This window comes from Musca domestica, unplaced genomic scaffold, assembly GCF_030504385.1.
Source record: "Musca domestica strain aabys unplaced genomic scaffold, Musca_domestica.polishedcontigs.V.1.1 24, whole genome shotgun sequence".
NCBI classification, from domain to species: Eukaryota; Metazoa; Arthropoda; class Insecta; order Diptera; family Muscidae; genus Musca; species Musca domestica.
Window position 1 is genome coordinate 6399897 of NW_026712272.1, and position 23731 is coordinate 6423627.

The following is a 23731-nucleotide window of genomic DNA, read 5'->3' on the forward strand; positions in this document are numbered from 1 at the left end:
CTTTTCTTTTCATCTTCTGTAGTCCGTTAAGGTGGCGGGTGGCTATTTGGCATCGTTTCGCGGTTATAATGGGTGCTGGTGCTATGGCTGAGTATTGAAACAGTTGTGAGAAAATTGAGTTATTGTGTTTTGAGGTGAATATTTTTGAATTCATTTCAATTTCCTGTTCGCTCAGATAGGAGAGAAAATTTCCCAAGGTGAGATTTTTTACAGGTCAATTTCATTGAAAATAAATGAATAAATTAAAAAGAGATTCAAATTGTGTCACACGGCTTTTTCTTAGGTGGCACTGCGGAGAACAGCTATTCACATGGTTAGTCAACATGTGTGGTAACGTAACGTAAACAAATGTAGGACCATTTCAAAGAGAGATAGGAAATTTTCCATACATAATGTATGCTTATGAGGACACTTTAGGTAGGAAATTGTGTTTTTTTGTAAAAATGGACCTTGAGATGCTTTTAATTTTCTCCAACAAAAAACTCATTTTCAGAACATGGTTGGCTTTGTTTGTTCGGGGTACCATAATATTTTGTTGTTGTAAAATGGTCAGCCTTAATCCCTTTATTGTTGTTTTTATAAAAACAACGTTTGTTTTTTAGTGGAGAACGATGGTAATGTTTACCAGGGGGTAAGGCAGGGAATACCTAGGTTTCGGAAACCTTTCGAAACATCACAAAAACTCATTTTCTCTAAAAAAATGCTGCTTTTGTGATTTTGAGGACACGTTATATACGAAAAAATGAATTTGAGGACAAATTATGCGAAACAGTGATTTTGAAGGCACTTTGTATACGAAGGAGTTAATTTGAGAACAATCAGTTTGAGGACAATTTATATACGAAATGGTAATTTTGAGGTCACTTTTTAGGGGAAACGGGATTTTGAGGACTCTATATACGAAATGATGATATTGAAGACAATTTGTATACGAAACGGTGATTTTGAAAGCACTTTGTATACGAAGGAGTTAATTTGAGAACACTCATTTTGAGGACAATTCATATACGAAACGGTAATTTTGAGGTCACTTTTTTTAAGGAAACGGGATTTTGAGGACTTTATATACGAAATGATGATATTGAAGACAATTTCCGTATACGAAACGGAAAAAACAAATTATACGAAACGGTGATTTTGAAGGCACTGAACAGTTATTTTGAGGACAATTTATATACGAAATGGTAATTTTAAGGACATTTTGAACAAAACTCGATTTTAAGGACTCTAAATACGAAATGATGATATTGAAGACAATTTGTATACGAAAGGATGACTTTAAGGACATCTATTTTGAGGACAATTTATTTACGAAATGGTGTTTTTGAGGACATTTTACGTAAAAATTGATAACCTTTCCCCAAAGAGAGAGAGAGAGAGAGAGAGAGAGAGAGAGAGAGAGAGAGTGCTTTCAGTACACTCAATGCAATAAATTTAGCTTTTCAGGACATATTCTTAAACATGTTAGTTTTTAAGGACACTTTCTCTAAGGACGTAAACGTTTGGGCATACTTCCCGTTAGGAACAGTGCTATTGAGGCACTTTTTTTGTTGTAACAACTAAAATAGCATCTAAGTTTGATGTGACCGAACTTTTGATACTCTCTACCATTCGGAAAAAAAATTGCAAAATATATAAAAAAAAACGGTTGAAATATGCCGCTATATTTATACCCTACCCCACAAGGTGGCCATGTTTGTAACATGGAGAAGGAAGAGAGATAGTTCCTATTAAGGATATTCATAGAATCACTTTCTGTGTCGATTTATGCATATCAGTCCGTCCGTCTTTCCATGTATTTTTGTAAACCAAGTAAAGGTCGCATTTATTGTCCGATCGAGATGAAATTTTGCACAAATTATTTGTTTGGTCCATGGACGAACATAGGGAAATTTGACAAGTATTGTCAAAATTTCCATACATATATCTTCCTCGGATTTGCCATTTATTGTGCACCAAATATGTAATAATAGCAAATAGGATGTACAAATAGGATGGAATTGACCATATTTACCCAAAATTTGCCGTCTTAGAAAAAATGTCCTTAAGGCATTCGAATTTTAGGGAAAGCGATTTTTTCAAATATTCCTTAAAATCTAAACTAAATCAATTCTGTGCATCGTTTTTGATTGGGGTTGCTTCTGAGGTGTATTTCTCTAAATGAGAATAAGGAGACTGTCTCTCTCTCTCTCTCTCTCTCTCTAAGAAGAAGATTCTTTTAACGATTTTCTTTCAAGAAAGGGCCCTTCTAGGAACCTCTTCTCCGAGACAATGTACATGCAAGGTGGGGTGCTTAGAAGCATCAATCCTTCAAGATGGAATGCTTCTAGCGACCATTTCTCCAAGAAAGGCTACATCTAAGGCTCCTTTCTCTAATAAAAGTGGTAATTCAAAGTACATTTTTTTCATTAAAAGAAGTGCTTTCAAGTACATGTTCTCTAAGAATACTTCCTTTGAGTAAGTGGTGCTTTTAAGTATTATTTTTCTAAAAGCGGATACATCTAAGGACCTTTATCCAAGGGAATGTACAATTAGAGTGTTTTCTTTAAGAAAGAGTACTTCGAAATTAAATTTCCCCAAGAGAAGGAACCACTAAAAATCCATTCACCAAAAAATGCTTCTGAGTTCTCCTTAAAAATATGTGCTTTCAGGTACTCTTTCTCTATGGAAGTGGGGTGCACTAAGGATCATTTTTTTCTAAATGAGTATGCTTCTAATGACTGTTTTTTTAGAGAAAAAAATCTTTAATGAATTCCTTCTCCAAGAAAGGCAATTTTTCCAAGAGAAAGTACATCAAGAAATCATATATTCAAAAATGATGTGCTTCAGATCACATTTCTTCTCAGAAGTTTGTCTTTACCAAAGCGTACAAGTATACTTTAAATGACTTCTAAGGAAAAATATTTCAAAGATTTTTCTTCAAGAAAGGGTGTTTCTTAGGTCCATTCCTCCAAGAGAAAGTACACTAAGAAATTATTTCTTCAAAAACGATGTGCTTCTGAGTATATTTCCTCGTAGAAATGTTTCTATGAGAAAGCGTAAGAAAGCGGGATGCTTCTAAGGACCATTCATCTAAAGTCCTTTTCCAAAGAAAACATATTTCAAAGGAGCAAGAAAGGATGTTTCTAAGGACTAAGATGCTTTTAAGGACCAATCCCAAAAAAATATTTATTAAAAAAAACTATTTATTTATTAATATTTATTATTTTCTTTGTAGGAAATAGGAATATAGAAAATGCTTCTAAGGATCATCACTCTCAAAAAGTTTCGTTAAGAAAAAAATACTTCAAGATTACTTCTTTTTCAAGAAATGATATTTCTCCCCAAGGGACAGAACATCTGAGGATCCACCTTTAAAAAAACGGGTTTCTAAGCACCCTGCCTCTGTGAAATCTCATTTCCAGATACCTTACCCCATGAAAACTTGCTTAAATATACCCTTTGTTTATGAACTAGTGCTTTTAAGATCTCTTCCCTATAAACTCAAAAACATTAACCATTAACCCAAATATTATGATATTTTCTCCAATGATATTATCCATGACGTACACTTTTAGAGCATAATTGCCACATTATGATTCTGTGTGGGGGCAATAAAAATATTTCACACATCTCTATGACAATAGCAATTAAAAAACCAAATTACATGATTTTCATTTTAAATTTATTAGCCATTAATTTGGATATTTTTGAAAAATCAACAACCACTTGTTCACAAAAAAAAACATTTGAAAATCAAAATATAAAGAAGACGAATAAAAATCCACCCACAAAATTATAAAGAACACAAAAAAAAGATGATAAAGAAAAACGAACAACATATCGTTTATGAAAATGAGGAAAATTAAAATGTCTTTATGTCGTCTTGAAAGTTGGCATATACAGAAAATTCGAAGAATTAACCCATTAGCGTCTAGTTGCAAACATATAGACCCGAAGTTTATGTGCCATATATAAATAAACCAATTAAATTAAAAACAAGTAAAAAAGCAGTAAGTTCGGCCGGGCCGAACTTTTAATACCCTCCACCATTTGGTACAAATTTGGCAATTTCCAAAAAAAAAAATAAAATAAAATCCGTTAAAAATTCTGCTAAAATTTTAAAAATACCGAATGCTTATACGACGACGTGGACCTGCATAGGCAACTTTTGTCATAAGTTATTACAATATTTAAATGCGAAACTTGAAGAAAAATCTGTTTATAATGTAGCTAAAATCATCAAAATACCGAATATGTGGGGTACCGACGTGGACCTGCACAGACAATTTTCTGGCATGGGCTGAAGTATCCAATACGAACTTCACATGCGAAATTTGAAACAATCCCGGTAAATAATGTCGCTAAAATCATCAAAATACCGAATAACGGGGGGTACGGTATATGGGGGCTATACGAAGACGTGGACCTACATGGCCCATTTTCTGTTTTATGCTGCAGTATCTATTACGAACTTCAAATACCAAATTTGGAACGATTCCGTTAAATAATGTCGCTAAAATCATCAAAATACCGAATATCGGGGGTATTGTTATATGGGGGCTATATGAAGACGTGGACTTACATGGCTCATTTTTTGACTTAGGATGTAATATCCGTTACGAACATCAAATACCAAATTTGAAACGATTCCGGTAAACAATGTCGCTAAAATCATCAAAATACCGAACACCGGGAGGTACCGTTATATGGGGGCTATACGAAGACATGGACTTGCACAGACAATTTTCTGTCTTAGGCTGTAGTATCCATTTCGAACTTCAAAAGCCAAATTTGAAACAATTCCGGTGAATAATGTAGCTAAAATCATCGAAATACCGAATATCGGGAGGTACCGTTATATGGGGGCTATATGAAAACGTGGACCTACATGTCCCATTTACGAACTTAACCTGCCTACTGGAAAAATAAACATGTGTGCAAAATTTTAGCCACCTATCTCAATTCATTCGAAAGATAGCGTGATTACAACAGACAGACAGACGGACAGACAGACAGACAGACAGATGGACAGACAGACGGACATCGCTAAATCGTCTTAGAATTTTACGCTGATCAAGAATATATATACTTTGTTGGGTTGACATGAGTATTTCGAGGAGTTACAAACGGAATGACAAAGTTAATATACCCTCCATAGTATGGCGGAGGGTATAAAAAAAGACGAATAAAAATCCACCCACAAAATTATAAAGAACACAAAAAAAAAGATGATAAAGAAAAACGAACAACATATCGTTTATGAAAATGGGGAAAATTAAAATGTCTTTATGTCGTCTTGAAAGTTGGCATATACAGAAAATTCGAAGAATTAACCCATTAGTGCCTAGTTGCAAATATATGGGAGAACATGCAATCAATATACCTTAAGTAATAATAATCCTATGTAGTAGACCCGACGTTTATGTGCCGAATATAAGTAAAACAATTAAATTAAAAAAAAAAACGTGTTAAAAAGTATCAGTCGGTTTTGCCGACAGATGTATACCTTCAGCCAATGTTCGATTATTTAAATATATTTTGACTTCTGTTATGATTATTTAAATTTTTGACCCCTCTATGGCGCAGGTTCCGAAAGAATAGGCCAACATTTTCCATTTCCATTATCGGTCCTAAATAAATATGATATAAATATTGCGATGTGCCTGGTTTGGGACTATATCGACTACTTCCTTCACTTTATATGTGAAAATTTTTAGAAAATATTAAAATGTGCGTGAGGTACCACATATAGTCGACAGAACTCTTCCATTTTCACACCTCATCTAATACAGATAAAAATATTGGTATGGGCAAAATTACAAGATCGAGTCGAACATTTATATCTAAATTTATGTGAAATTATAAATTCCACAAAATCTTGAACTCTATGTATGGGAGGTACCAGAAGAAATGGTTCGATCTCTACCATGTTTATAACAGATCTTGTGTTGATGGAAATATTGAGATTTACCAAGTCTGAATGGAATCGGATGTTAATTTTGTGTTTCATGAGCTTCGCTAATATTCAAAATTTTGACCCATTTTGGGGGAGGTAGAAGAAGGAGTGGACCGATGTATCCCAATTTCACACCAAACCTTGGTTTATTAAAAAATATTGTACCAGTAGGAGTGGACCGATATATTCCATATTCACAAGAGGCCTTGGGTTATTAAAAATATTGAGATGTGTGAAATTTGAAGAGAATCGGATGCTTATTTCGGATTTTATGATCGTTTTTATTATTCAAAACTTTGACCCTTTGTGGGGGAGGTAGCAGAAGAAAAGGTCCGATTTGTACCATCTTTATAACAGATCTTGCGCTTATGAAAATATTGAGATGTTTTAAGTCTAAATGGAATCGGATTTTAATTTCGCGGTTTATGAGCTTCATAAATATTAAAAAAATATTGAACCTTTGTGGGACAGGTACCAGAAGCGGCGGATCGATATATCCCATCTTCACCGCATATCTGGTTTTAGTAGAAAAAATGATATGTTTGAAATACAAAGAGAACCGGATGCTTGTTTCAGATTTTATAATTGTTTTGGGTATTCAAAACTTTGACCCTTTGTGGGGGAGGTACCAGAAGGACTTTTCCGATCTCTATCATTTCTATCAGATCTTGTATTGAAGGAAATATTGAGATTTACCATGTCTGAATGGAATCGGATTTTAATTTCGCGGTTTATGAGCTTCATAAATATTAAAAAAAATATTGAACCTTTGTGGGACAGGTACCAGAAGCGGTGGATCGATATATCCCATCTTCACAGCATATCTGGTTTTAGTAGAAATAATGGGATGTGTGAAATAAGAAGAGATCCGGAAGTTTATTTCGGATTTTATAATCGTTTTGGTTATTCAAAACTTTATAATTATGCAACATTTTAACCCTTTGTGAGGGAGGTACTTGATAGAGTGGCCTGATATTGTCAATTTTTGCACCTAACCAAGCACTGATGGAATTGTTAGGATTTGCAAAGTTGGAGCAACATCTCATTATCCTTTCTCTTTCTGTGCAGTAAAATATATTTTGGGAAAAATTTGACCTTTTGTGGGGGAGGTACCACAAGGAGTGGGCCGATATTTCCCATCTCCGAACTCTATTGATGTTTTATAATAATATTACGATGCACCAAGTTTGGATCAAATCGGATACTCCCTTCAAGAGTTAGCCAGACAGACAGACAGATGGACGGACATCGCTAGATCGACTCTAAATATCCTGAAACGGATTTGGTCCAAAGAGACCTGGGGTCTATAACCTTTATTTCGATGAGGCACGTTTTGGCTGTATCAAATGATATATACCCTCTGTAGTCATATAATTCTAATACTTTTTCCCAAAATTCTCAAAAATGTTGAGCATTGATTTCCTCAAAAATTTAAAGAGAATTTCTAAACTGGATTATGTTTATCTTTATAATATCGGAAAAAACTTCCAAAGTTAAAAGATTCTGACACGTTCTGAAACTCAGCAAACACATCGATTTTTCAAAAAATTTGCTTTTTGAATTTAAAATGCATTTTTTACCAAATTGGAACATAGTTCCCCAATGGGTTAATAAACATATATACATTATTGTTATTATTGCTTTTTTCACACTTTTCCCAAATTTCCTACAAAAAAAAATATGTTGAGATTTTTTTCTGCCATTGAAAATATCAAAACAATTGCAAACCGACTGACGTTCGGTCGTGTGTCTCAGCCCCATCCATAAAGTAGAGAGTTGGAGGTGAGATGATAAAAGAGCTCTGACCGGGAAAATTTTTTGCATTTTAACGAGGGAATTTATTAAGTGTTATTTCAATATTTAAAAGAATATACATATATTTAACACATCAAATTGATCATTTGCCAAGAAAAAAAGAAATCCTATAATAAATAAATCATTTCAAAAATTTCAAAAAAAAAAAATATTTTTTTGTTGGCACAAAGAATATTTGACTCAGACCGTCAAAGAAGACAAAAGGAAAATTTTTTCGTCATTCATCACCTTCAAAGAAATTGAAGATTATGGATACGGAGAGGCAGACATAAATAATTTTTCTCAACAATATTAAATTTCATTCTAGAAAATTAATGAAAATAAAGACGAAAATCTAACACACGGACAATTTACAATTTCTAACACGCAACACTGGACTCTTAGATATCTTAAAAATAAAAATAAGAATTAGGAAACTCATCAGTCCGACCGGGATTTGAACCTGCGTTTCCAGGCCACATACCTTAAGTTTTCGAGTGCATCTACTATACATTTTTCCTATGAACGCTGGTTCAAATCTCAAGTGGGCCAAGAATTTTATATATTTCTTTAAGTGAGAGATGCGTCTAGGGACGCTTTCTCTAAATGAGAATGCTCCAAAGACCCTTTTCTTACCAAAAATACTTCTATAGCAGCTAAAGCAGTCTCGAATGGAAAAGTATAAATAAACCAAACTTATTCTCTCTCTTTCTCTTTCTCTCTCTCTCGATTTTATTTGCCGTTGATTAGAAAGAGCGTGAGAGTCTCGATATTGTGAGCATCATTGTTTTAGATATGCTTTCTTCAAGAATGGGTCATTTTTCCCTAAGGGAAGGATGACCCACTAATCTTTTTTTAAAGAAAAGGGTACTAAGTACTTTTTATACCCTCCACCATACTATGGAGGGTATATTAACTTTGTCATTCGGTTTGTAAATCCTCGAAATACTCATGTCAGACCCAACAAAGTATCTATATTCTTGATCAGCGTAAAATTCTAAGTCGATTTAGCGATGTACGTCTGTCTGTCCGTCTGTCCGTCCGTCTGTCTGTCCGTCTGTCTGTTGTAATCACGCTATCTTTCGAATGAATTGAGATAGAAGGCTAAAATTTTGCATACATATATATTTTGCTAGTAGGCAGGTTAAGTTTATAAATGGGCCATGTAGGTCCACGTTTTCATATAGCCCCCATATAACGGTACCTCCCGATATTCGGTATTTTGATGATTTTTCATTATTCACCGGAATTGTTTCCAATTTGGTTTTTGAAGTTCGAAATGGATACTACAGCCTAAGACAGAAAACTGTCTGTGCAGGTCCACGTCTTCGTATAGCCCCCATATAACAGTACCTCCCGATATTCGGTATTTTGCTGATTTTAACGACATTATTCACAGGAATTGTTTCAAATTTGGTACTTGAAGTTCGAAATGGATACTACAGCCTAAGACAGAAAACTGTCTGTGCAGGTCCACGTCTTCGTATAGCCCCCATATAACGGTACCTCCCTATATTCCGCACTTTGATGATTTTAGCGACATTATTAAACAGAATTGTTTAAAAATTGGTATTTGATGTTCGTAATGGATACTACAGCCTATGACAAAAAAAATTGGCAGAAAATTGTCTATGCTGGCTCAGGTCTTCGCACAGCTCCGATATAACGCTACCTCCCTTTATACGATATTTTGATGATTTTAGCTACATTATTCACCGTTTATTTCAGGTTCCAAATTATAACGGCAATATTCGGTATTTTTAAAATTTTAACAGAATTTTTTAAGGATTTTATTTCCAAATTCGTTCCAAATGGTGGAGGGAATGCAAAGTTCGACCCAGCCGAACTTAATGTTTTTTAACTTGTTTTACTTTTGTATATATATTTTTTTATTTTTATATTTTTGGCATTTAGTTTTATATTTTGACAAAAATTAAATTTAACTTACCATAATCTGAAAGTTTGACTTTCTCTAGGAACGGATCAGCAACAGGCAACTGAAAAATAAGACAGAAAAAAATTAGTTTAATTTTTTATTTATTTATTTTTTTTTTTTCCAAAGAAGTAAACTTAAAAAAATCAATTACTTATTTGAAAAAAAGTAATGGGAAAATATTTTCAAAATATTGGTTTGTAATTCGGGCTCAACTCATTTATTGCCCGGTGAGTTTTACACAAAAAAAAAAAAAAAAAAATAGGGTTCGTTTAGATAACGAGTCATATGTCTTTATTATTTGCAGTCTTACAGTCTATTTAGCGCACAGGTCTTTATTTCACTTAGTAAACTGCTTTACTTGACGACGTTTAAAGTCACACTTCAATTCTAAACTGGCTTGCTTCTACTCACTCGTTGGTCCCCATCTATACATGGAAGTTTTAGGAATAATAATCCTGGTCGTTCTACAATGCTCCAACGAATTGGAAATCCCAGAAATATTTATAAACATCAATAATTTGAGATTCAAGAGCAGTTAGTACTTCAAAAAAAAAAATAAATGGATCTAAGATTGAATTCTAGCTCTTTTTATACCCATAGTTAGAAAGAGTATATATCATTCGATAAGGCCAAAATTTGCCTCATCGAAATAACGGGTTTAGAACCTAGGATTCTTTGGACCAATTTATTTATTTCAGGACATTTGGAGTCGGTCTGGCAATGGCCGTCCGTCCGTCGGTCTGTCAAAAAAAGAAATACTTTGCTGCTCAGACAGGGAAAGGATAACCCGATATTACTCCAAATTTGCAAGTCCAAATATTTGCATCAGTGCTAGGTCAGGTGCGAAAATTGACAATGTTGGTCCACTCCAGCAAGTAGAATAACTAAAACGAGCATAAAATTCGAAATAAGCATTCAATTCTCCTCACATTCCACACATCCCATTATTTCTACTAACACAACATCTGGTGTGAAGATGGGATATATCGATCCATTTCCTCTGGTACCTCCCCCACAAAGGGTCAAAATTTCGAATACCCATGAATTTCATAAAACGCGAATTTAAAATCCGATTCTATTCAGACTTGGTACATCTCAATACTTCCATCAACACAAGATCTGTTATAAAGATGGAAGGAATCGGACCATTCTTTCTGATACCTCCCCCACAACACGTCAAAATTTTGAATAACCAAAAACGATCAAAAAATCGGAAATAAGCATTAGGTTCTCTTCATATTTCACACATCCCATTATTTCACCTAACACAAGATCTGCTGTGAAGATGAAATATATCGGTACACTCCTTCTGGCACCTCCCTCACAAAGGGTCAATATTTTGAATACCATGAAGCTCATAAAACACGAAATCAATATCCGATTCCATTCAGACTTGGCACATCTCAATATTTCTCTCAACACAAAATCTGTTATAAATATAGTAGAGATCGGAACATTTCTGTTGTGAAGATGGAATATATCTGCGAACCTCTTCTTGTACCACACCCACAAATTATCACAATTTTCAATATTTTTATCTTTCATAGGTTGCGAAACGCGTCAGCGATTCTTTACAATATGCTACATCTAAATATTTCTCTCAGCCACAAACCTAAGATGAATACTGAATTTATGATTTCGCATAAAATTGAATGAAAATGTTTGATTTTCTTGTAATTTTTCCCATACCAATATTTTTATTTGTATTAGATGAAGTATGAAAATGGAATACTTCGGCCGACTATATGAGGTACCTCACCCACATTTTAAAATTTTCTAAAAATTATCACATATCTCATAAAAAGTAAAGGAAGTAGTCGATATAGTCCAAACCTGGCACGTCGCAATGTTTATATTATATTTATTTAGGTCCTATACAAAACTGGACAATATTGGGCCATTCCTTCGGAACCTAATCCATAGAGGGTCAACAATTTGAAAAATCAAAAACCAAAATATATTTAAATAATCGAACAGTGGTGGAGCACCCACCCTAAGAAGGGAGGGTGTAAGGAGTGAACTGATATTGTCCATCTTCGAATTCGATTTAAGTTTGATAATAATATTACAATGTACTAAGGTTGGACCTAATCGTATACTTCCTACGAGAGTTATCGTGCGCACCAGCCAGACAGACGGGCGGCTTTGTAAAGCCATCTAAATCACCATCTTGTGGATAGGCAACCTCCGCCCAGACCTTCATGATCTAGAGAGAGAGGTACAGAGGTATAAGAGAGAGCCTCTAGATCAACAGGCCTATCAAGCGGGACTGAATAGTATTCACTCTAATGCGGTCTCAGAAGCCATTGAAGAATATAGAGTGAATACTGTGCTAGGAGACCATCCCACTCCCGTCGCAGCTGAAGAACGAGAGCTGCCCCGACAAACCCGAGTAGTTTTGGCTCAATTACGATCCCGATGGTGCAGCCGCCTAAATTCCTACTGGGCCCGGATTAACGACGACGTGCAGAACATCTGCCCAGCATGTGGCACAGGCCCACATGACACGCTGCACCTATTTCGCTGCCCAGCCAAGCCTACTCACCTAACTCCAGTCTCGTTATGGACACAACCCATACAGGTTGCATCCTTTTTGAGACTGGACATAGAGGCAGAACCTGATTGAATTGAGTCAGAAAATGGAAACCGAACGAACACAGATGTATGAGCTGTTACAACAACAACAACAGACGGGCGGACGGACAGACATCGTTAGATCGACTCCAAATGTCCTGCAACGGATTTAGCCCAAAGAGACTTAGGATCTAAAACCGTTATTTCGACGAGGCACGTTTTGGTCGTATCAAATGATATATACCCTCTCTAGCCATATGACTGAGGGTATAAAAATTAAAATATTTAATTGCTAGGGTTTCTTAGCACATCCTCAACCCTAATCAAAAGTATCTGAATCATCATATCCAGAATCAAGGTTACAGTGAAATGTTTAAAAGGTCCAACTCCTAGAGCAATAGTCGTACTTTATCTAATGCCGCCACAATGCCATCCACAATGAAGGAATTTGTGCTATAATTGCCTCCTGACGGTGCAGGGAGCTTTTCTATCTTGAAGGCTGCTTAAATCTGCCAAGAATTAGTGGTTTTCAAAACTCTATCAAATTCAATGATTTTAACTGAAATTCCAATATTTTGGTATTGAAAAGCTGCTTCCACTCAATATTGTTTTTTTTTTCGACATTTTGGAGTATACAATAAATAAATGAGTTGATTGTGGTTGCAAAAGATAACATACCACCAGCGTGGCCGATCAACAACGCCAGAGATATGGCGGTTATATTTGTAGTTGGTTTTTATCAGAATGGTCAGAGCTTTGTTGCTCTTCACAATTGTACTTTGTTTAAAGTTTATTTACCTTGTCAATAGGTATGTTATTTATTATACCCTACACCACAAGGTGGTCAGGGTATTATGCCTTTGTGCATTTGTTTGTAACAGGCAAATTTCATATTTCCTTCCTTGATGATCTGCATAGAATCACATTCTGAGTCGATTTATGCATGTCCGTCTGTCCATGTATTTTTGTAAACAAAGTACAGTTCACATTTATTACCCGATCCAGATGAAATTTTGCACAAATCATTTGTTTGGCCCAAGGACGAACCCTATTGAAATTGGAGATAATCGGTCAAAATTTAGAAATAGCCCCCATATAAATCTTCGTCCGATTTGCCTTTTATTGTGCACCAAACGTGTAATATCAGCCCGAATAGTATGGAATTTTGCACATACAATCAAATTAGGCCTGAAAATAAGTATGCCAAATTTGATCGAAATCGCTTCAGATATAGCTATAGCTCCAATATATATTTTTCATCCGATTTGTTATTTTAGACCTCCGCAGCCGTAATATGCACTCTGTTATAACAATACTTGGGGAAACATATCAAATACAGCTCAGAAATACCTTTGCTAAATTTTATCGAGATCGGTTCGGATTTGGATATATCTCCCATATATAACTTCGTCCGATTTACCTTTTATAGGTGCACCAAACTAATATTTGCCCAAATGGTATGAAATTTGGCACATACGATTGAATTGAGTTTAGAAGCTAGTATGTTAAATTTGGTGAAGATCGGTACAGATATATCTACAGCTCCCATATATATTGTTTATCCGATTTGTTATTTTAGACCTCCGCAGCCGTAATATGCACTCTGCAACAACAATATTTGGAGAAATATATCAGATACAGCTCAGAAATACCTTTGCTAAATTTTATCGAGATCGGTTCGGATTTGGATATATCTCCCACATAAAACTTCGTCCGATTTACCTTTTACAGGTGCACCAAACGGCTAATATTTACCCAAATGGAATGAAATTTGGCACTCACGACCGAATTTAGTCTAGAAGTTAGTATGCCAAATTTGATCGAAATCGCTTCAGACATAGCTATAGCTCCAATATATATTTTTCATCCGATTTGTTATTTTAGACCTCCGCAGCCGTAATATGCACTCTGCAACAACAATATTTGGAGAAATATATCAGATACAGCTCAGAAATACCTTTGCTAAATTTTATCGAGATCGGTTCGGATTTGGATATATCTCCCACATAAAACTTCGTCCGATTTACCTTTTACAGGTGCACCAAACGTCTAATATTTGCCCAAATGGTATGAAATTTGGCACTTACAATTGAATTGAGTCTAGAAGCTAGTATGTTAAATTTCGTATGAAGATCGGTACAGATATAGCTACAGCTCCCATATATATGGTTCATCCGATTTGTTATATTTGTTACCCACAGCCGTAATATGAACTCCGTAACAACGATATTCAGGGAAATATATGTGAAATAAAGCTCAGAAATATCTTTGCCAAATTTTATCAAGATCGGTTCCGATTTGGATATAGCTCCCATATATATCAAATGGGCAATACAAGTCCGAATTTAAAAGATACAAATGCTTCGGCATATTTAGTCCTTTGAACTTTAAATTATGATTATAATCACAGCTTGTATGATTGAATTCTCCCATAAAAACTTTTAATTGTTATGTGGATCTCTACTAAATTAGCAAAGTGGTGTAGGGTGTCATAAAGTCCGCCCCGACCGACTTTACGACTTTCTTTACTGGTTTATTTATTTTTTTTTACTTTTTTCTGTTACTATTTGTTATTTCCAATTGTAAACAAATTATAGTTGCCATATTTTTTTTTTTTTTTTGGTGCTCTCTTTCAATTATCTTTTGTAAATATTCGACATTTTTATTTACAATATATCGTTTTGAATCGATATTGTAAAAAAAATTAACAAAAAATGATTTTTTTGTTTGCAGTCATGCCAAACAATTAAATGTGGTGACAAAAACCGTTATTGTTTAAATATATATATGTCACATATTTATATATATTCAAGTCATTTATTTGTATATTTACACATGTGATCTGGAAAATGTGTCACTTAATAATTAGTACCTTCCCCATGAGTTGGTGCCTGTATCGGATAATTATTGGCAATGTTTTTTTTTTAATGGTAAGGGAGATAAGAGAAGTGGGGGTAATAGATGTTAGAGTTGGGTTAGTAAATAATTTGCCATGAAATATTTTGTTTTTATTGTGAAAATATAGAACAATTTAATGGATCGCAATGAGTATTCGAGAGTTAACTTTAGTTAGAGTTCATGTAATGCGAATAATTAATTTAGAAGATTTTTTTTTTGCTTGAAAAGTAGTGTTGGAGTTTTAGAATTTTCCATTTCCGTTCGGAGGAAGTGGTTTAAAAAATCCCCAAATTTTTTTATAAATTCTGAGGAAGGGAATAATCAAAAAGCAATTATGGGAATTTAAAAGTATTTAAAATAAACTAAAATGAAAACAAAAATAAACAAGTGAAAGAAAACATTAAGTTCGGCCGGGCCAAACTTTTAATACCCTCCACCTTAGGGTAAAGTAAACATTAGAAGAAATGAGACAACAAACCAACAAAATACCGAATATCGGGAGGTACCGTTATATGGAGGCTATACCAAATCATGGACCCATACATGCAATGTTTCGCCACCGGAGCTGGAACCCATTATGACTAACAAATACCAATTTATAGACAAATCCGTGAAAAAAAATGTGGCAAAAAAATTAAAATATCGAATTTCGGGAGGTAACTTTATATGGGCGCTATACCAAAACGTGAACCCATACATGTAATGTTTTGCCACACGTACAGGGACCCGTTATGACCTACAAATACTAGTTTTCAGACAAATCCGTGAAAAAATGTGGCATAAATCATCAAAATACTGAATATCGGGAGGTACCGTTATATGGGGACTGTACCAGAACGTGGACCGATATATCTCATTTTCAATACCAACCATCCTAGACGCAATACAAATTGCTCTGCTAAATTTTGGCGCTCTACGTCAAATAATGTGGGCTGTATCGTGATTTGAACAGACAGAGAGACAGACGGACATCGTTAAATCGACTTAGAATTTTATGCTGATTATGAATATATATATATATATTTTATGGGATCTACGACGAATATTTAAGGATGTTACAAACGGAATGACAAAGTTAATATACCCTCCTTTCCAAGGTGGAAGGTATAAAAATAGGATGCATAGAAACACTTAAATCAAACTTCTATTGGTATTTCTCAGCCAGGAGAAAAACTTGCAGGCCCCTTTAGGTCTTTCATTTAAAAAAAAAATAGTTGAAAGTCCTTGTCCCTTACACGTACTCTCAGCCAGCGCACATTAAATTCAATATTTACTAACACACAATAATAAAATTATGAGAGCAAACAAAGAGAGAAGATTTTTGTCGAAAGATCTACCGAAGTTTAAATACTTTTTTTTAATTTTCTGGGCATACAACACTGTATGTATAGCCTTTTTGTGGGTTCGTAGTCATTAAAACGGAGATTTTAATGATCCCCACGTTGGGCGCCAGACTTAAAATTCAGATTTTTATGTATTAGCCAAAAATCGTGAAATAAGGACTTTCAATCCTAGAATAGTGGGTTATAAAAAGACCTAAAAATCTATCTTAGAATTGATTTTTTTTGAAGCACTGAAACCTTCCTAATCTCAAATTATTGATGTTTATATTTTCATTTATTTATATTTTCCACACGTTGGGCGCCAGACATAAAAATTAGCTTTTCATGGATATTTTTTATGGACTAGCAGTCCAATAATCGTGAAATAAGGGCTTTCAATCCTAGCTACAGTTCAATTTTTTTATTTATTTTATTTTATTTATTTATTTATTTATTTACTTTTTTTTTTTTTTTTTGAAGGACTGACAACTCTTTAGTCTCAAATTATTGATTTTTTACTTTTTTTTATTCCACACGTTGGGCGCCATACCAAAAATTTTGCTTTTTATGAATTTTTATTGTGGATAGAACTGCTATTCCAAATTGTCGTAAAATAAAGACTTTCAATCCTAGAATCGTGGAATATAACAAGTTAAAAAGTCTCAGTCGGTTTTGCCGACAGATGTATACCCTCAGCCAATATTCGATGATTTTGACTTCTGTAATGATTATTCAAATTGTTGACCCTCTATGGTGTGGGTTTTGAAGGAATGGGCCAATATTGTCCATTTTGTATCGGATCTAAATAAATATGATAAAAAAAATTTGCGATCTGCCAGGTTTGTACTATATATTGACTACTTCCTCCACTTTATATGAGATATGTGATAATTTTTAAAAAATGTTAAAATGTGCGTGGGGTACCAGATTCATACAGATAAAAATATTGGTATGAACGAAATTACAAGATCGAATCGAACATTTATATCCAATTTTATACGAAATCATAATTTCTATATTCATCTCATGTTTCCGGTTGAGAGAAATATTTTGATATAGCAAGTTGTAAAGAATCGCTGACTTGTTTCGCAAGTTATGACAGATAAAAGTATTGAAAATTGTGACCTATTGTAGGTGAGGTACCAGAAGGGGTTTACAGATATATGTCACCTTTACGACAGACCTTGTGTTAGCAAAAATGTTTGGATGAAATTTAAAGAGAAGTGGATGCTTATTTCGCTTTTTTCTGAGCGTTTTGTTTTTCTTGAACCCTATGTGGGGAAGGTACCAGAAGAAATGGTCCGATCCCTACCATATTTTTAACTTCATAATTTATGAGCTTCATGGATATTCAAAATGTTGACCCTTTGTGGGAGGGGTACCAGAAAGAGTGGACCGATATATCCCATATTCACAGCAGATCTTGTGTTAGTAGAAATAATGGGATGTGTGAAATATGAAGAGAACCGGAAGCTTTTTTCGGATTTTATATTCGTTATGGTTATTCAAAACGTTGACCCTTTGTGTTGATGGAAATATTGAGATGTGCCAAGTCCGAATGAAATCGTGTGTGAATTTCGCGTTTTATGAACTTCTGGGATATTCAAAATGTGAGGGAGGTACAAGAATGGGTGGAGCGATATATCCGATTTTCACACCAGACCTTGGGTTAATAAAAATATTTTGATGTGTGTTATTTGAAGACAATCGGACTCTTACATCACATTTTATAAGAGTTATAAGTATTTATAATTTTAACCCTTTTTGGGGGGAGGAACTCCATGGAGTAGACCGATATTGACCATTTTCGCACCCAACCTAGCACTGATGGAAATATTAGGATTTGCAAAGTTGGAACAAAATCGGATTATCCTTTCCACTTTCTGTGCAGTAAAATATTTTCCTTGAAAATGTCGACCTTTTGTGGTGAAGGTACCAGAAGGAGTGGACCGATATTGCCCATCTCCGAACTCGATCTACGTTTGACAACAATATTACGATGTACCAAGTTGGGACCGAATCGGATACTCCCTTCGAGAGTTATCGTGCGCACCAGCCACACAGACAGACATGCTGAGGGACGGATGGACATCACTAGATCGACTCCAAATGTCCTGAAACGGATTTGGGTATAAAAAATCTAAATCTGTTCTATAGTTTTATCCGAAAATCGTGAAAATTCGTTGGAAAATCCGAGAAATATAGGATTTTTGATAAGTAATTCAAATTGATGTTTACTACAAAGTTCTGAAAATTTTTGGTATGCCCAACACGAAATTCGAAAAAAAAAATCTGAATTTTTCTATAGTTTTATTCGAAAATCGAAAAAAATCGATCAATTTGTTGGAAAATCGGAGTAATATAGGATGTTTGATACGAAATTCGGAAAGGCATTGGATGTTTGATGCGAAATTCTGAAAATATTTGGGATGCTCAATCTGAAATTCGAAAAAAAAGATCCGAATCCCGAATATTTTTGAGATGTTCAATTCAAAATTCGGAAAAACGTCTAAATTTGTTATTTAGTTTTATCTGCAAATCTTGAAAAAATCGATTAATCCGTTCGAAAATCGGAGAACTGTGGGATGTTTGATACGAAATTCGGAAAGGTATAGGATGCTTAATCCGAAATTCTTAATTTTTTTGGGATGTTCAATCCAAAATTCGGAAACAAATCTGAATTTGTTCTAAAGTCTTATCCGAAAATGTGAAAAAATCGATTAAGGCTTTCGAAAATCGGAGAACTGTGGGATGTTTGATACGAAATTCGGAAAGGTATAGGAAAATCGGAGTAATATAGGATGTTTGATACGAAATTCGGAAAGGCATTGGATGTTTGATGCGAAATTCTGAAAATATTTGGGATGCTCAATCTGAAATTCGAAAAAAAAGATCCGAATCCCGAATATTTTTGAGATGTTCAATTCAAAATTCGGAAAAACGTCTAAATTTGTTATTTAGTTTTATCTGCAAATCTTGAAAAAATCGATTAATCCGTTCGAAAATCGGAGAACTGTGGGATGTTTGATACGAAATTCGGAAAGGTATAGGATGCTTAATCCGAAATTCTTAATTTTTTTGGGATGTTCAATCCGAAATTCGGAAACAAATCTGAATTTATTCTCAAGTTTTATTCGAAAATGTGAAAAAAATCGCTCAATCCGTTCGAAAATCGGAGGAATATAGGATGTTTAATACAAAATTCGGAAAAGCGTCGGATGTTTGATACGAAACTCGGATAATTTTTGGGATGCTCAATCCGAAATTTGGAAAAAAAACTGAATTCGTTCTTTATATTTATCTAGAAATCTTGAAAAGTTCCATTAATTCGTTCGAAAATCGGAGAAACACAGGATGTTTGACAGGAAATTCGGAAAGATATCGGATGTTCGATCCAAAATTGTGGACATGTTTGGGATGTTTAATCCGAAATTCTGGAAAAAATCTGAATTTGGCCTATAGTTTTATCCGAAAATCGTAAAAAATTCGATTATTTTATTCGAAAATCGGAGGAATATAGGATGTTTAATACGAAATTCGGAAAGGTATTGGATGTTTGGTACGAAATTCTGACAATTTTTGGAATGTTCAATACGAAATAAAGCTGAATTTGTTCTTTAGTTTTATACAGAAATCTTTAAAAATTCCATTAATTCATTCGAAAATCGGAGAAACACAGGATGTTTGACAGGAAATTCGGAAAGATATCGGATGTTTGATCCAAAATTGTGGAATTTTTTGGGATGTTTAATCCGAAATTCTGGAAAAAATCTGAATTTGTTCTAAAGTTTTATTCGAAAATCGTTAAAAATTTGATCAACTCATTCGAAAATCGGAAAAATATAGGATGTTTGGCACGAAATTCGAAAAAGTGTCGGATGTTTGATTTGAAATTCTGAAAATTTTTCGGATGTTTAATTCTAATCTCGAGAAAATTTGAATTTGTTGTAAAATTTTATCCGAAAATCGTGAAAAATTCAGTTAATTCATTCGAAAATCGGAGATATATATAGGATGTTTGATAAGAAATTCGGAAAGGTATTGACGTTTGATAAAAAAATTCTGAGAAAAAAAATTGGGATGATCAATACGAAAATCGAAGAAATATAGGTTCTTCATAAAAAAAATCGGATGTTTGATCCGAAATTCTGAAAATTTTTGGGACCTTCAATCAGAAATTCGGAAAAAAAATCTGAATTTGTCCTATAGTTTTATCCAAGAATCGTGAAAAATTGATAAATTCTCTCGAAAATCGGAGGAATAAACGATGTTTGAATTTAAAAAAGTGGCGGATGTTTGAAATGAAATTTTGGTTTGAGGTTTTAAGAAAACAAACCCCATATATGTACTCCCATTATCAGGGAACACCCTGTAGCACAAACCAAGCCTTCGCTTTATCTATTCGCGGGAGAGAGAGAAAAACAACACAAATATAGAGAGTAAGTGAGAGCGCGCTCTAATGCAAAATCGAATGATACGTCATAAAATAAACAAATACACACCCAAATGTGACAGTCGTCTAGCTTGACAGGCAGCCAGCTAAGCTAAACCAAACCAAACAACCGACCTACCTTCTTGCCATTATTAAACAATGGGGGACAATCGGCAAACGAGGGATCGTAAAATTCACTACGACGGCGTACCAGCAGACAGCTGTGGACGGGGGATGTGGAGTGGCGTTGTGGCGACTTGGCCGATGATGATGATGAATCGTAGACCAATGGTTGCAGTGGTTTTGCCGACGATGGATGGGGCGATCGTTCGCGTGCCATTGCATGTGGTGAATGACCGATGCCGCCAGTGACATCGTTGCTGTCATGCACAATCAGGCGTTTATGTTGCGGCGGCATAACACCAATACTATTGCCAAAACTATGCAGATTATTGGCGGCAGCCCGACGTGTGGTGGTTTTTTCGCGACGTCGGCTTACGTGATGTGAAAAACGCAAACCATCCGGTCGATCATCATCAGCAGCAGCAGCATCATTATTATCAGCACCATTAGAAACCATGGCGAGTGGCGATATGTCGCGTTTGAAATTTTGATGTTGTTGTAGTTGTTGTTCGGCGTCAGCATCATTGTCGTGCGGACCATTTGAGGTCATCAACTCACTTGCTTGGACCTGTCCATTTTCATCATATTCATAGTAGTGATCAATTAACTTGGGCAAATTATCGTATTTCTTTTTACGATATACCGGAGAGTTACTCAACGAACGGGCCTTGCGCTGTTGCAGAATCATGGCAATTTGTTTGGAGGGTGGCATGATTTGATCACGATTTTCGGGTACAACACCGAGTGAGTTTTTACGCACCGCATGTTGGGTGGGGGGCAAGACGGACATGCGGGGTGAGGAGTTGTCGAATAATGAATAGCGGCGGAACATTGTTGGGGGATTGGAAGATCAATCAAAACAACAATTGGATTTCACTTGTTAAATGACCCGCTTTTTTTCGTGGGTCAATACACTTGTCTTATATTTTTCTTTTTTGAATTCAATTTCTATTTTTTTTTTTCTTTAAATATCTTTTTATATTTGTGTGTGTACACTACAATGCTTCTTCTTCTTTTTTGTAATTTTTAAAGTGGACCACTGTAATATTTTTCTCTTGTTTTTTTCTTTTCGTATTCTTGCCACACACACAATGTGACTGTTGTTGGATGGTACTACTTTTATTCTTTCTTTTTCTTCATGTGCAACAAACCACACGATTAACTTTGCAAAACACTGAACGGCGTTTCTCCTCTATTTTCTCTTAACGAACCGATCAGTAGTAGAAGTAAAACGAAACTGGTTTCGTATGACCAGATAAATGCCAAAATACCTACTAAAAACCCCACAGCACAACAAAAACAACAACGAACAAGAAACGGTGCAAAAACCCAGAGCAAACAACAACAACAACAACTACACCACAAAAAAGAAGCACACACTCACATTGCCTCATTGCGAGTGAGAGAGAGAACAACGACGGGGATAATTACAAATATTAAGTACAGAGCAGTAAAGAGACAGAGAAATAGAGAGTGCATGGCCAGAGTAAAGAAAACACAAAATGTTACTGTTGTTAGACAACGTCATCGTCATCAAGGGGATTAATGGTGATCAGGTAGCAGAATAATTGATAATAATCATGAAACATGTGGTAGGTAAGTACTCTCTCTCTCTCTCTCAAAAAATCATTATGGGTACTAAAATATTAGGGGTATTCACGTGAAATAATAGGCTTTGCAATAAATGGTTGAATGGCATCAGAAAATTCAAGAGACTTAAATATTACTATTAAAAAGGAAATAATGCGAAATTTAAATGTGTAAAAAATTGTAAAATCCTAGAAGAACTTTTATAAAAGGAGAAAATTAAAAAAAAAAATTATAAAAAAATTGTCAAAACAAAAAAAAAAAATAATAATAAAAAAATTGTCAAATATTAAAAAAATAATAAAAACAAAATTGTCAAATATTAAAAAAAAATATTAAAAAAAAAACCAAAAAATTTCTAAAATGAATAAAAATTCTTTATTTGAATAAATGGTATGCTATACATAATTCAATGTTTGAAAATAATTTCATGCAAATGTTGACCGCCAGTCCACCTCAATTAAATTTAGTCTAATTTTGGCATTCTCTTTCCAACATTTCGGAAGGTATCTCATAAATAAATGCTACAATGTTTTCCCCCAATGCGTCAAATAGGAGCAAGCTCGTCTGAATAGACATGAGCTTTAACGAAGTAAAAAAAAAACTAGTTAAAAAGTATAAGTCGGTTTTGCCGGCAGATACTATACCCTCAGCCAATGTTCGATTAGTTAAATATATATATTGACTTCTGTTATGATTATTCAAATTTTTAGCCCCTCCATGGAGTAGGTTTTGAAGGAATGGGCAAATATTGTCCATTTCGTATTGGACCTAAATTAATATGTTATAAATATTGCGAGGTTTGGACCATATCGGGACTACTTCCTTCACTTCATATGAGATATGTGATAATTTTTAGAAAATGCTAAAATGTGCGTGAGGTACCATATATAGTGAGCCGAAGTATTCCTTTTTCATACTTCATCCAATGCAGATACAAATATTGGTATGGGCAAAATTGCAGGAAAATCGAAAATTTATATTCAATTTTATGCGAAATCATAAATTCCGTATTCATCTCAGATTTCTGTTTGAGAGAAATATTTCGATAAAGCTAGTTGTACAGAATCGCTGACTTGATTCGCAAGTTATGAGAGATAAATGAATTGAAATTTGTTGGTGAGATA

The 23731-nt window shown here is 34.5% G+C and overlaps 1 protein-coding gene across 7 annotated transcripts in view; it reads right to left on the bottom strand.

Moving 5' to 3' along the window:
- The window catches only part of LOC101890250 (5'-AMP-activated protein kinase subunit gamma-1), a 336316-nt gene that overhangs the window by 22550 nt on the left and 290035 nt on the right, over nt 1-23731 (bottom strand). For 6 of the 7 annotated variants that reach the window (XM_059123246.1, XM_059123243.1, XM_059123245.1 and 3 more), the window contains one exon: nt 9681-9729. In XM_059123246.1, coding sequence (XP_058979229.1) covers nt 9681-9729 — 49 coding nt within the window. Of the gene's footprint in view, nt 1-9680; nt 9730-21033; nt 22267-23731 lie in introns of those variants that run through there. The other variant, XM_059123248.1, reaches the window with a different exon arrangement.